Source organism: Carlito syrichta, unplaced genomic scaffold, assembly GCF_000164805.1.
Source record: "Carlito syrichta isolate Samal-C Ts95f unplaced genomic scaffold, Tarsius_syrichta-2.0.1 Scaffold163527, whole genome shotgun sequence".
NCBI classification, from domain to species: domain Eukaryota; kingdom Metazoa; phylum Chordata; class Mammalia; order Primates; family Tarsiidae; genus Carlito; species Carlito syrichta.
This window is the reverse complement of record NW_007107623.1, coordinates 745,822-760,771: the sequence shown is the minus strand read 5'-3', so window position 1 is coordinate 760,771 and position 14,950 is coordinate 745,822. Positions and strand designations below refer to the sequence as shown.

At 42.8% G+C, this 14,950-nt stretch overlaps 1 protein-coding gene across 1 annotated transcript in view; it reads right to left on the bottom strand.

Moving 5' to 3' along the window:
- Positions 1–11,556: 11,556 nt before the first annotated feature.
- Positions 11,557–14,950, bottom strand: part of MRPS33 (mitochondrial ribosomal protein S33) — a 4,986-nt gene continuing 1,592 nt past the window's right edge. The window contains exon 2 of the mRNA XM_008051102.1: positions 11,557–12,230. Within this exon, the coding sequence (XP_008049293.1) occupies positions 12,125–12,230 (106 nt within the window). The 3' untranslated portion in view covers positions 11,557–12,124. The remainder of the gene's footprint in view (positions 12,231–14,950) is intronic.

Below are 14,950 nucleotides of genomic sequence, written 5' to 3'. Positions count from 1 at the left end.
TGCAGTGGCATGCTCACAGCCACTGCAGTCCCAACTTGCGGGGTTCAGGTGATCCTTCCACCTCAGCCTCCCAAGTAGCTGGAACTAAAGGTGCAGTCTACCACACCCAACTATTTTTATTTATTGTAGAGGTGAGATCTTGCCAAGTTGCCCAGGCTTAGGCAACTCTTAAACCTCTGGGCGTAGGCAATCCTCTTGCCTCTGCCTCCCATAAATTATAAAATTTAAACTGATAATTACTTTTGTTTATGTAGGAATTACTTTTGTTAATATCTCCCTCACTTTTGGAGGACAGTTTTGCCAGATATTGAATATGTCAGCCTACTACCTTCTGGCCTCAAAAGCTTCTGATAAGAAATCTGCTTATCATTAAAAAAAAAAAGAAATCTCATTATCTTATTACGAATCCCATGTATGTGATTAGTTGCTTCTCTCTTACTGATTTCATGATACTTTGTCTTTGATTTTTGAAAATTTGATTATAATTTGTCTTTGTGTGGGTCTCTTTGAGTTCATATTACTCGGAGTTCATTGAGCTTCTTGAATGTTTATATTCATGTCTTTCATCAACTTTGGGTTTTCAGTCATTTATTTGAATATTCTTTCTGCCCCTCTCTCTTTCTTCTCCTTTTGGAACTCCTATAATGTGTATGCTGGTCTTCTTGATGGTGCCCCACAAGTCTCTTAGACTCTGTTCACTTTTCTTCAATTCTTTTTCTTTCTGTTCATTGGACTCAGAAGTCACTTCAACTGGGCGAGGGGAAGAGGGCTTGCAACAATGGGAGGAAGTGCAACAACGGCCACCTAACTCATTGTCTTCACCTTTCTGTTCAGAAGCAGATCTTTTGTCTGAATAATGCCATTATGAACATGAGTGTACAGATATCTAAGACAACCAATATCAATATTTTAATAATTAATTTATTTGAGTCAGAGTCTTACTCTGTCACCTAGATTGGAGTGCAGTGGCATAATCTTGGTTCACCTCAGCCTCAAACTCCTGGGCTTAAGCAATTCTCTCTCCCCAGCCTCCCAAGTAGCTGAGACTATGGGTGTGCACCACCATGCCCAAATTTTTTTTTGATATTTTTTTTTTGTAGAGATGAGGTCTTGCTATGTTGCCTAGGCTGGTCTTGAACTCCTGGGCTCAAGCAGTCCTTCCAGTCTGGCCTCCCAAAATGCTGGGATTACAAGTGAGCCACTGCACCCAGACATTAATCTATTTTCTTTTATTTTTGAGTTGGAGTCTCACTCTGTCATCCAGGCTAGAGTGCAGTGGCACACTCATGAACATTGCATTTGACCTGCTGGGCTCAGGCAATATTTCTGCTTCAGTCTTCCAAGTAGCTGAAACGTCAGGCTCACACCATCAGACCTGGCTAAGTTTTTGATTTACTGTAGAGATGAGGTCTCACCAAGTTGCCCATGCTGGTCTCAAACCTGTGAGCTCAAGCAATCCTCTTGCCTCTACTTCCCAAAGTGCTGGGATTACAGGCATGAGCTACCACATCTGGCCAATCAATTTTAATTATATAATGTTTCAAAATTTGATGTGGGTCTCCACATCACTCTTGAATTTCCGAATTTCTCCTGTGTTTTCTTCTATTTATTCCTTCAAGTGGATTTTGAAAATGTGAATCCTTGTTTCACACTCCAGAAATGTCTATTGAAATTTCGATACAAATCATAAAATAAATCATATAAGTTAAATGTAAATACCTTTTTAAGGAGACAAATACTTAATATCTTTACTAAATTGTGTCAATACAATTTCAAGCAAATGCCAACTGGAAGACCAAGTTCAGTAATTCAAAGAGGAAACAATCTTCCAAACAACAAACAACACCAAGGTGATATTCTTCCACTTAGTAGCTGTAATAGGACCAGTTAGCGTTATCCAGGTTACTGATTATTTATCACAACGTCAATTTTCTGAATTCTTTAGACACTTTCATCTGCTAGAGTCAGAGCACAGACAAAAGCTGGACAACCCAGTTTCTCCAAAATGAAGACATTGCCCTTTGGACATTAATGCCTGTAGTTTTTTTCTTGCTAGGCATGCTAATTTCTTAGTTCTGCTACTGTAGAGGCGGGATTCAGGTCAGCATTTTCAGCTAGAGTAGCTGGAAGGTCCTCCATGTCATCTACAAAACATGAACACAGTAGGAATCCACACCACTCAGTGTTCACAGATACTCAGTTAATTGCAGGCCCAACTTTTCCAGAGCATCAACTCTTGTAGTGAGAGTTCTCTTCACCACAAGCAAAGAACACATTTGGCATCATGAATGGAGGACTCAGTTCTACAATCCCCAATGTGATAGAGCTGCAGTTAACAATTGTAACTATTTTTCCAGGTTTTGTACAGCCTGTAATCTCCAGAGGTTTGCCAGAACCATTTAAGTTGAACTCTTCAGCATGTCAGCATGGATCAGTAACTACGAGCAACTGGCTTGATTCCAAATGTCTTACAAATGAATTTAACATCTTCTCTTTCTTTAAACACCATGATCATCATTTTGTTCAGGATATGTAATGCAAAATCACTAGGAGTATCTTTTTGTGCATTTCTGTATGAGAAGGACATTTATCTCATTTTGAAAAATGGGCTGCACTAAACTTAGAACATAGGCTCTCTCTTTTATAGCACTTGGTCCATCTGGACATTGTCAGAAACTACTATTTGGTTATTCATATGTTTTGGGAGCAGATAATTAAAACTGAATGTGTCCAAACTTAGCCTTTTCAAATCTGGTTATGCCAGAATTTGCCACCTTTTGGGTGAGAAGCAGCCCTTTCACCAACTCATAGTCGTCAATTGTTCTGCCAAATGTCTTAATTACAGTCATGTGTCACTGAACAATGAAGATATGTTCTAAGAAATTCATCACTGGGCAATTTTGTTATTGTGCAAACATCATAGAATGTACTTACACAAACACAGATAGGCTACAAACATGTACAGTTGTTTGTTCTGAATACTGTAGACAATTGTAACACAATAAGAAGTCTTTGTGGCTGAGCGTGGTGGCTCACACCTATAATCCCAGTTCTTCAGGAGGCCCAGGTGAGAGGACTGCCTGAGCCCATGGGTTCCAGACCAGCATGGGTAACTTGGTGAGACCTCATCTCTACAATAAATCAAAAAATTAGCTGGGTGTGGTGGCTTGTGCCTGTAGTTCCAGTTACTTGGAAGGCTGAGGCTGAAGGATCTACTGAGCCCAGCAGGCTGAGGCTGCGGTGGCCATGTGCGTGCCACTGCATTCCAGCCTGGGCGACAGAGTGAGACTCCAACTCAAAAAAAGAAGAATAAAAAAGTATTTGTGTATCTAAACATATAAAAAGTACAGTACAAATATGGTATTATAATCTTTTGGGACCGCTGTCATATCTGTAGTCCACTGTTGACTGAAACATTATACATGACTGTATTTTAAATATCTCTAAGATTTATGTTAGTAGTTGTGGCTGGGTCACCTTCATCACTGCATTTTACTAATTAGAAAAAGCAGAATTGAATATTGAGAGACAACCTTTGAGTTCAATTAAGTGATTGTATATTTAACCAAGTTTCTCTGTCACTCAGTTCCACAGGTTGAGACATGTTAATCAAAATCTCAAGACTTTTTTTTTTTAAGCTGAGTCTCACTCTGTAACCCAGGCTACTCACAGCCACCCCAGCATCGACCTGCTGGACTCCAGCGATTCTTCTGCCTCAGCCTTCCAAGTAGCTGGAACTACAGGTGCATGCTACCATGCCTGGCTAATTTTTTACTTTCCTGTAGAGACGAGGTCTCGTCAGTTGCCTGGGCTGGCCTCGAACTCATGGGCTCAGGCCATCTACTCGCCTCAGCCTCCCAAAGTGCTGAGATTACAGGCTGAGCCACTGAGCCCGGCCTTAATACTCTTTTCTAAGGACTTCTGGGATGACTCGAAAATGACAGTTGGATGAACCCTTCTGAAGAAGTTTGGTACAGGAATCTGAGAGAGCCAGCAACAATGCCCACAGTTGTGATGCCATCTCCTGCTTCTAGATCTTAAAACTCGACAGCTCCATCAGCATTCTGCTACCGAATATGACACTTGCATTGGTTTCAGAATGGTGGCATCATCACTTGTAGTGGTCACATCATCTTTTCCATCTTGAATCATTGTACCCATTCCTTTTGACTCAAGGCTTGTACTAATGGCATTGGCAACAGCTTTGGCTATGATGGTTCAGAAGCAGATTGAGGCCAACTTGTGTCCCCAACAGGAAGGTAGCTTTTGCAGCCCTAGTGGGCGCTTGCTCTGGGGTCCAAGACACATCTTTATATTTCGTCTTGCCCTTGATATATATGGCATATTTCTTCATTTATTAAACTCTTTTATAACATTCAATAGTTTCATGAGCTTTTTAATGTTAACTAAAACTTTCTCCTTAGGTGTGACATCTTGTTTTTTTCTTTTTTTGCTGTCAAGTTCTAATGTCTTGCTCCTTCAGCATTAGGACAAGGCTCCAGGTTGGCTAAGAAATTTCACCAGAGAGTTAGGGGCCACAATAACTTTCTAACTGAAGGACTTTGGCCAAGTTACTCTAAACCATCGCTCTCAGAGCATGGTCCCATGACCAGTAGCATCAGCAGCACGATTACCAATTACAAATGCAAGTTCTTGAACCTCACCAGAGACTTCTTGAGTAAGAAACTCTGGGGGCGGGGCCCAGCCATCGGTGTTTGGCAAGCCCTCAAGGTGACACTGATGAATACATAAGTTTGAGAAATACTGCTTTAGACCAATATTTCTTAACCTTGGTTGCATAGTAGGGCCCTGTAAAGAGTTTTTTTCTTTCCCCCTCCTCCAACTCTGATGGGTCTGGAGTGAGACAAGGGACAGGGATCCTCTAACTTCCACCAGTGATTCTAATGCATAGCCTGAGTTGAGAACCACAGCTCTAAACTTAAGTCATGTACGGGAAAATAATACTCACCTCATAGAGCTGTTGTAGGGATGGATATAAGTTATGGTGAGTGAAGCAGAGTGGGTAAAGTACTCAACAAATGACAGTTACTGTTACAACACTCCAGAGAGATTAGGGCTACATCACCAGGTCATGAAAGGACACTGGGAATCTGAGGGCTGTATTGGTTCATGACTCTGAGGTTGCCAGGCTACGCCCACTGGAGCTCTCACTAACCAGAGGTTTTTTTTGAGTTGGAGTCTCACCTGGTCGCCCAGACTGGAGTGCAGCAGCCGCTCCCGGCCACCGCAGCCTCGACCTGCTGGGCTCCGGCGATCCTTCCGCCTCAGCCTTCCAAGTAGCTGGAATTACAGGCGCGCACTATCACACCCGGCTAATTTTTAAAAATTTTGTTGTAGAGATGAGGTCTCGCCTGCTCAGGCGGGTCTCGAACCCGCGGGCTCAGGCAGTCTACTTACCTCAGCCTCCCAAAGGCGCGGGATTACAGGCTGAGCCACCGAGCCCGGCTCAAAACAGAGTTTTTAATGGTTGCACCTGGGTCTTTGCACATGCTGTTTGCTTTACCTCCTTCTCTTGCCTTGTGAAACTCCTACAGGCAAGAATGTGATGAAAGGTATGGGCTTTGCCAACTACCACCAGGGATGAAAAATAAAGAAAAGGTACAGACTTTGAAGTTTGTTTGTATTTGTGAATGAGATGGAGTCTATTACTTGGGCTGCAATGCAGCCTCCTGGGCTCAGGCAAACCTTCCGCCTCAGCCTCCCAAGTAGTTTGGGACTGTAGGTGTGCACCACCAGCTAATTTTTTGATTTTTTTTTTTATAGTGACCAGGTTTTGCCATGTTGCCCAGGTGTTCTTGAATTCCCGGGTTCAGGCAATCCTCTCACCTGGGCCTCCCTAAATGCTGGGATTACAGGCATGAGTCACCATGCCTGGCCTGGTTTGAATTTAAAACCTGTCTAGATATGTATAGCTGTGTGACTTTGGCCCTCAACCTCCCCCTCTGTAAAATGGGGATACTTATCATATAGGGGGTCAAATAAGACGTGGCCTACAAAGCACAGCGCCCACCATGGTCCATATATGTTGACATTACCTGCATCTATTGCTTTCACTGCTTGGGAAGTCATTCCTGATGCAAATGTTGATCTTTCCTATTCTACTCCTTTATTCAATATTTATATTAACTTGTTACTAGTGATGAGGATTTTTCAGGTCAGCCTGGGCTTGAGAGTGTCAGCTCAATGGGTCGGCCAGCAAAGCTCCAGAAAGGGTCGTCGAGGGACTGGTAAGCCTAGTCCTGGAAGTGTCAGCTCTAGAAGGCTGGCAAGCCAAGCCCCAAAGGTGTTGCGATTTGGTGGGCTGGCAAGCTTAGTCTCCTGGGTGTCTCAGCTTTGGAGTCTCGCCTTCTTCCAGCAGCTTTCCTGGTTCAGCTGGCTCCAGAGGCTAGCAAGTCAGCCTCTGGGGTGCACGGCTCCTCAGCTCCGAGGATCTTCTGCAGCTCTTTGGGTCACAGCTCTTCAGGGTGGAGGTTCTTGTCTCATGCCCAGGAAGAATGAGGGACACAGACAGCCGGAAAGTGAGAAAGCAGGATTTATTGAGAGGACAGAGAAGCGCCCACAGTGAGAGGGTACCCAAAGGGGTTGCCCGTGTGGGGCAGAAAACCTGGTGCTTATATAGCCCTAAGACTGACCTGACAGGCTAGCACTAGCTGTGAGCAGTTGCTGTTCTGATTGGTTAGTATTAAGGACCAATTGGTAGGGGGTAGGGGCCTAATGGTAAGTTGATTGGTTGCTTTTTGATCCCAGCAATGAGTACTTAAGCTCTAGCTTCAGAGACTCACAGGGAGCTTATTTACCAATGCCGAGCCTGAGAGGCCTGCAGGAGTTTGCTACATTGTTTCTTGTTTTTTGTTTGAGTTGGAGTCTCACTCTGTCACCCAGACTGGAGTGCAGTGGCCGCTCTGGCCACCGCAGCCTCGGCCTGCTGGGCTCCGGTGATCCTTCCACCTCAGCCTTCTGAGTAGCCGGAATTACAGGCGCGCAATACCACACCCAGCTGATTTTTTGATTTATTGTAGAGATGAGGTCTCGCTGCTCAGGCGGGTCTCGAACCCGCGGGCTCAGGCAATCCACTCACCTCAGCCTCCCAAAGGCGCCGGATTACAGGCTGAGTCACCAGAGGATCCGCCTGTCTGCCTGCCTGCCTAGCCTTTCTCTAGCTATCTCCTGTCTCACTAGTTTGGTGCTTAACGCACTGGCCATTTCCCTGTAGATACAGACTGGAGTTCTTTTTAGATTAACCGGTATCCTCTCCAAGACTTTCAATTTTGGTTCTGAATGTTGATTTTTATGTTAAACTCAATGGTTCAATCAATAATTTTGTAGCTTTTTGGGAAGGGAAGAGAATTGATAGTTGTACTGAGACAATCTTAGGAGGAACTCAGCCTTTGGCACCAGATGCACGGAGAGCTCTCCAGAATCGAGCCTGCCCTCTCAGAATACACACATCTAAGTAGAATAAAAAAGATCTTAGGATCTACCTGTTATTAACTCTAGTTTCTACTTTAATACGAACCTGTAATATTGCCAGACTGCCAATTAAGTTAGAAAATGGCATCTGGGTAGTTTCATGACCCCTCTCTCCATACTGCTGCCTTTATGTCATTTAAATACATTTCACTTTAAGTTTACCATAAATGTTTCACTCCCCCCCCCCCATTATTTCAACGTCCAGGATAGGTTGTTTGTTCTGTCTTCTTGAATGTATTACTGTTTTGCTGATCTCAGTTTTTTTTTTTTTGAAGTTGGAGTTTCACTCTTGTCACCCAGGCCACACTTTCGGCCACCCCAGCGTCGACCTGCTGGGCTCTGGTGATCCTTCTGCCTCAGCCTTCCAAATAGCTGGAACTACAGGCGTGCACTACCACACCTGGCTAATTCTTTATTTATTGTAGAGACCAGGTCTTATCAAGTTGCCTGGGCTGGTCTCGAACCTGCGGGCTCAGGCAATCCACTTGCCTTTGCCTTCCAAAGTGCTCGGGTTACATGCTGAGCCACCGAGCCTGGTCTCAGTTTTTTTTTTGTCAAGAAATACTTTCTTCTGAAATTTTCTTGAGTACTTAAAAGCTATGAAAACAGGGTTGGTAGGTTAAAAGACATTTCCTCCTATCTATTGCTCTTGAAGTTTGTTTTCTGCCCTAAATCTCTAAACTAGGCACATGGGAGCTTTGGAGGACATGTGTGAGGAAAAAGGGAGAGTGAAGTGGGTAGAATTTCAAATTTTGATATTCTTTCTTGGAAGATGCTTCATAAATAAAAGCATTATTATGTTTATACATAATGCTTTATTATGATGCTTTTAACAAAATAAATTGCTGGATAAATAACAAAATAAATACATAACTACATATTTAGTAAGATGCATTTCCCACCTATCTCCTCTTCCTGAACCTATCACATTGTATGCAAATGTGGAGAACTTTATATTTTTTAGCAGATATTTGTCAACATTGTCTTAGAAAAATCTGCTAGTAAGATGTAGCAATTCCTACTAGTCACACAAAGCACCATATATAAAAATGTTTAACCTTTTATAATTTATGTAGTGCTTTTCACAAATATCTTAGCTAATCCAATGATGTATTATTATGACTTTATAGAGGAAAGAGGTTCAGAGAAGGCGACTTAAGGTTATGTGGCCAGTAATAAATGATGTCACAAATCCAGTACTTTTGAATCCAACAGTCTCTTTTTACTATGCCATACTGAGATCAAGGCAAAAATTATCCATGCACACTAAACTTCAAACATTAGAGGGAAAGCACCAATAGTTTAGGTCTTGACCAGAGAAATCCAATTAAACAATCTGGTTAGTCTAAATGTATAGATAGTGATTTTTTTTCTAATTAGACTTAGTCCTCATCTTAACTCTTGGACACTGGTCCTGAAATTCGTTGACTTCCAAGGTGTCAAGAGTTAATTCTCCTTTTTTTTTTCTTTTTTTGAGTTGGAGTCTCACTGTCACCCAGATTGGAGTGCAGTGGCCGCTCCTGGCCACTGCAGCCTTGACCTGCTGGGCTCCGGCGATCCTTCTGCCTCAGCCTTCCAAGTAGCCGGAATTATAGGCGCGCAATACCATGCCCGGCTGATTTTTGATTTATTGTAGAGATGAGGTCTCGCCAAGTTGCCCAGGTGGGTCTTGAACCCGTGGGCTCAGGCAATCCACTCACCTCAGCCTCCCAAAGGCGTGGGATTACAGGCTGAGCCAAGCCCGGCTAACTCTCCTTATACTCTACTTTTCAGCTGGTCCATCACAGTTCGGTTCAGGTTGTTTGAGTCACACAGCTTGCTCTATCAGTTGGTTCGAATGTACATCTTTTTTTTTTGAGTCAGAGTCTCACTTTGTTGCCCAGGCTGGAGTGCATTGGCACGCTCATGGCCACTGCAACCTCGACCTATTGGGCTCAAGCAATCCTTCCGTCTCAGCCTTCCAAGTAGCTGGAACTACAGGTGTATCACCACACCCAGCTAATTTTTGATTTATTACAGAGACAAAGTCTTGCCAACTTGCCCAGACTGGTCTCCCACCCCTGGGCTCAGGTAATCCTCTCACCTCTGCTTCCCAAAGTGCTGGGATTACAGGCATGAACCCACTATGCCTGGCCTGAATGTACATCCTGTGTACAAATATATTTGTTTTAATTTTTGATTTTCACCTGGACTAATGGCATACTAATTTACTACTGTGTTACCTACAAAATTCCCCATCCACCATTGGTGCTGGCTCAGGGGCCAGGATCTCACTGAAGTTCTTCTGCCAGTTAACCAATATATTGACTCTGTTTTCTGACTCAGGCTGCTGTTAGTATTTAATGTGGTTATTCTCTTTAAAATATCATGCTAATTCTCCTAAGTTCCTCTTACATTCTGGCCTTCTCGGAAAGTTGGAGATCACATAATTCAGAAAATTTACTTAGCTACACTGGGTTCAGGCTGACAGTCTGTTTCTCAGCCCAGTATCCTGGGGTAATCTAACCCACCTACACGTGGCTCAGCTGCACTGGCTAAGAATAACAGTGCATCTGCACTTTTCTAAGCCAATTTCTGAGATCCTGCCAACACTTTATAACACACACATGCTCATTCACAAAGTCTTAGGGGCTAAGTTGATTTGTCTCTGTATCCTCTACAACTATCATGTGCAGACACATGGCAGGTGCTCAGTGAAGAGTTCTCAGTGAATGGATTCTCAGCCTTCTGCCGGAATTCACTTCTATCAGATACAAACCACCCAATTTTAGTCTTTTTTTTTTTTACAAGCTATAAAATAGGCCCTAGCCATACCATCTGGATTACATATCTTTAAAAATATCATTTGTCTAAACATATGTACTGGGATTCTTTCTAGTTCAGGAATCATTCAGTGTTGCAGAAAGATGAAATGACAGCTGGAGTAGTGGCTACGCATACTCCTGCCCATGCACTGCGCTCTTTTCACCTGAGGGAGGTAGAAACCAGGGTGAAAAAGCACTTCAGATGCAGCCATAAGGAACACAATCATGGACTTTGCAGCAAATTGGATGGAGTTAGAGAACATCATACTAAGTGAACTATCAGAGAAACAACCCAATACCCCATGTTCTGACTCATAAGTGGGCCTTAAGCATTAATCACATTAGCACAAGAGAGAGACTGGCAGTTGCTGGGTACTGCTGGGGGTGGGAGGGGGAGGTGAAGGGAGGGAGAGAGGCAGGATGCTGGGGGGCATGTAACAACATGAAAGGTACCAGGGGAAGTGAGGGCCAGTTAGAAGTCCAAACTTCACCTGTATGCAGTCTACTTATGAAGTTAATCCTCACTTGTACCTCACATCTCTATAATAAAACACATTAAAAAAAGTCCTTTATGAATAAAATTTTTTTAAAAAGTACCTTAGCACAATTAGCACAGAGCTAATACTACTGTACTGTACACTTAAAAATGATTGACTGCAATTTTTGCTTTTTTTTAATCACAATAATAAAAAAAAGTACTTAAAGCATTTACTGGGCCATACTAAAGATTCAGAACAACTCTTGAAAAAAATAATCAGAGAAGTCTTACAAGCTCTTTGGAAACTCACTACTAGAATATGATAAAATCAGCAGCTAGCTACTCAGATCTACACAAGACACCTCTCAGAAAAAACACCATATACACGCTGACCTCTGGTTATGTTCAAACTTTTCACAGAACTTGTGAAGCCCTTCAAGACCTAGTCTCTATTTTTTTATGGCCAATCATGAATTAATCACTGGTCTTTTTTCAATTCTTTGTACAGGACAATTTTGTCTTACCTTAGGGTTGGGCAAATAGCATCCTCTCTGCCTAAACCACCTCTCTCACCATTTTTCTTGACTTTTATTTATCCTTCAGGGTTCAGCTTAAATATTTCTTTATGGAGGCCTTCTTTAAACTCTAACGAGATTTGGGCCTCTGGCTCTTTAGATCCATCTATCCATCCACCTACATTCTTGTATGTGGCTTTTTCCTTGGTAACATTTAATGCAATTGTATGTAACTATATAATAGTAGTCTCTCCTACAAGACTGAAAGTTACATGTAGGGATTGTTCCTTCTGCTTTATTACCAGGGCCCCAGGACTTTGTACAGTAGGTATTCAATGCTCTCTTTCAGGTACAGCCTTTGATCCCACAAACAGATCTTATAGACTTCTTAAAGGAGCATGTGGAGAGGCACAGAAAGTTTGTGAGCTTGGTGGTGGAGACAGTGGCTGAAGGGCCTGAGAGATGAGAGAAGTCTGGGGGGAAGCAAGAAGGGAATAATGAGGAAACTACAGGATACTCTCTTAGTTAGGTATCCTCTCCACTCCCCCACCATCCCACCCCCCCACAAGTCATTTAAACGATAATTTATGTATTCATTTCATCAGAGAGCCAGGTAAGCCTCCGGTTACAAAGCTAAGGCCAAAATACTTTTGTGTAGTTAGACTATGTTGAGGAGGCCAGTCACAATTTAACTGGATTAGTCTTGAACACGGAGATGGTGGTGTGCTTCAAATAACCTTCATTTAGGGAAACACATTCCTCCCTTACATGGAAAGACAACGAATATGCTTCCTTCTGTCACCACTGAAGACATCTTCGCTCTTGATGGGCCAACACTATTTCTTTTTTGCTGCTCTTTTCCCTTCTCCTTTCCTTGGTTTCCCCTTTCCACGGAGCTTCTTTAGACGCATTTGCTCATCCTTAAAATCCTGATGCTCATCTCTGATGAAAGAAAAAATAATTAACCAGTGATTTTTACCAGACTGGAAAAGTACAACATCTAGCACTGTTCTCTTAGGTCATTCTGTCCATCATTTCTTGACTTTACAGACTGTGCTCAACTTGGTGAACAGAAAGTACAGGGGTCCCCACACAGACGAGGTGTGTCCCAAAAACTGATTTCTGTTTCCCCCAACAGAAACAATGTCACAGGTGCATTTAAATTCCCAGGCCAGCCCATGAAACCTAAGTATGATGCAACATTAATATTGACCCCAGATTTCCCTGCAACACTTAAGACTACACACAAAGGAGCAGGAAGTGGGTACAAGCTTCAACAGCCGCACAAAGACCCTGCCTGCTCCAGGAATTAGCATCTCCTAGGAATGAGCAGTGGTATGGAGGAAGCTGCAGCAGGTAACCCATACGAAAAGGCTGCAGGGGAAGGACTCAGGTAGAAGGAAGCCAAGTCCGAAGACAGACACTATAGGAATCAAGGCAGCCAGGTCTACGTAAGTATGTGGACAGTGCAGAAGTCAAAGACTGCCCATATGACGTAAAAATGCCTATATTTTAAGAACAAATACCGAAAGAATGGCAGTGTTTAGGCACGTAAGCTCTGGAACCCATTTGAACCTGGGTTCAAATCACACCTCCACCATGTACTAGCTCTGTCACCTTGAACAAGTGACCTTACCTTTTTGCATCTTTGCTTTCTCATCTGTAAAGCATGGCTAATAATGGTGTATGATTTAATGTAAGGGAGGGGTGACTGGGTGAGGTGGCTCACGCCTGTGGTCCCAGCCCGTAGTCCCAGAATACTAGGGAGGCTGAGGTAGGAGGATTGCTTGAACCCAGGAGTTCGAGGCTACAGAGAGCTGGGCAACAGAGCAAGACATTGTCTCTAAAAACAAAAAAAGTGAGAGAGGGGTTTGCTGAGCCCAATTTTTAACTCTCTAGGCTGTTTTCAAAGAGATTGGTTTTAAAGAGTATGATGTTTCATTCCATGATTCTGATGGACAGTATACAGCAGACTTCTTTGAGATTAGCTACAAATACTCCCAAACGATTCTCAACAGCACAGCTAGAGTAATTCTCCTAAAATATATGTCGGATCACATCACTCCTCTGTTCACAGCACTGCAAATGGCTCTCCATTTCACCCAGAGCAAAAGCCACTGCCATTCCTATGGCACCACAGTCCCACCTGATCTGTCCCACCACTCTTCCTGCAGCCTGCGCTCCTCCTGGAATGGACCAGATACACCCCACCTCCAGGCTCTGCTCTGCTCCTGCCCCTCTGCCTTGCATGCTCATGTGCCTTCAAGCCTCTGCTTAACCCTCATTTCCTTGATGAGGCTGACCTCGACCGTCTTGTTTAATCCTGTGACCCAGCCTCTTCCCACCCACCGCAGGCCCTGTCAGCACTCTGGATCCAGCTCAGCCAGTTCTATTATTTTTTTCCCATAGTACATCCAACTTTGTAACACATCAAATAATTTACTTGTTTTTTTCCCTTCTTCTCCCCATGTCTCCCCCACATATTCCCCTAAACCCACAGACAGAAAGACAGCTCCACAGAAGCACGGGGCTTTGTCTATTTATGATACAACCTAAGTACCCATTTAACTGAATGAATCAATTGTTTCTGAGAACCTGTGCTTCCTCCCTCTTTTTCAGGTCTTTGAATAATATTTTCTTTACTGGAGACAGTCAAGTTTCATCCTGCTTCATGCCACAGGAGGCCTAGCATTATAGATGCCATTTACCATAACTAGTGACTATATGAACATAATTTTGCTTTCCATGGATAACTAAATTTTAAGTATTTTTTCCTGGTCCCCAAAGACAGCCAAGTGTTTATTTTTCAAACAAATGGAGAGCAGTAGAAAACAGATAAAACAGCTGTATGTGATTCTGTTATGGGTTATCATCTTCTACTCAGGGGATCTACCTTCCATTATTTTATTTTGGGTCATAATAAAATTAGTTTTTATTTTCTGAGCCCAGACTAATGACAAGAAAGACAGTCCCAAAGCAATCCCAAACATCCAAAATATGTTATGGGTTATAACCTCTAATAACATATTAACTAAGCAAATTGATTATATTTTGTTCATTGCTGTTCCCCTAGTACCATCTTAAGTGCCTGCACATGGAAGAAACTTAAGAAATATCTGTTGGATAAATGTATGTACCAGCTTTAGCTATCTGAAATGAGTATCATGCTGTACTATTAATTTTATATTAGAAAGAATGTTCCCAAATAGTTTTTATATTGTTGACTAAAGACATGTCCAATTAAAATATGCTAACATTTGTAAAAGATGGTAGGTATTTTAACTTTATATAATTATGTGCTGTTTGCATTCTTTTGTAATGAGCATGTATTAGTTTGGTAATTTAAAAAAATGTGGTCTGGATGTGGTGGCTCAAGCCTGTAATCCTATCACTTTGGGAGGTTGAGGTGAGAGGATTGCCTGAGCCCACGGGTTTGAGAACAGCCTGCGCAACTTGGCAAGACCTCACCTCTACAATAAGTAGAAAAAATAGGCGGGTGTGGGAGTGTGCGCCTGTAGTTCTGGCTACCTGGAAGGCTGAGGTGGAAGGACTGCCTAAGCTCAGCAAGTTGACGCTGCAGTGGCTGTGAGAATGCCACTGCACTCCAGCCTGGGTGACAGTGTGAGATTCTGACTTAAAAAAAAAAAAAAAAAAAAAAAAAA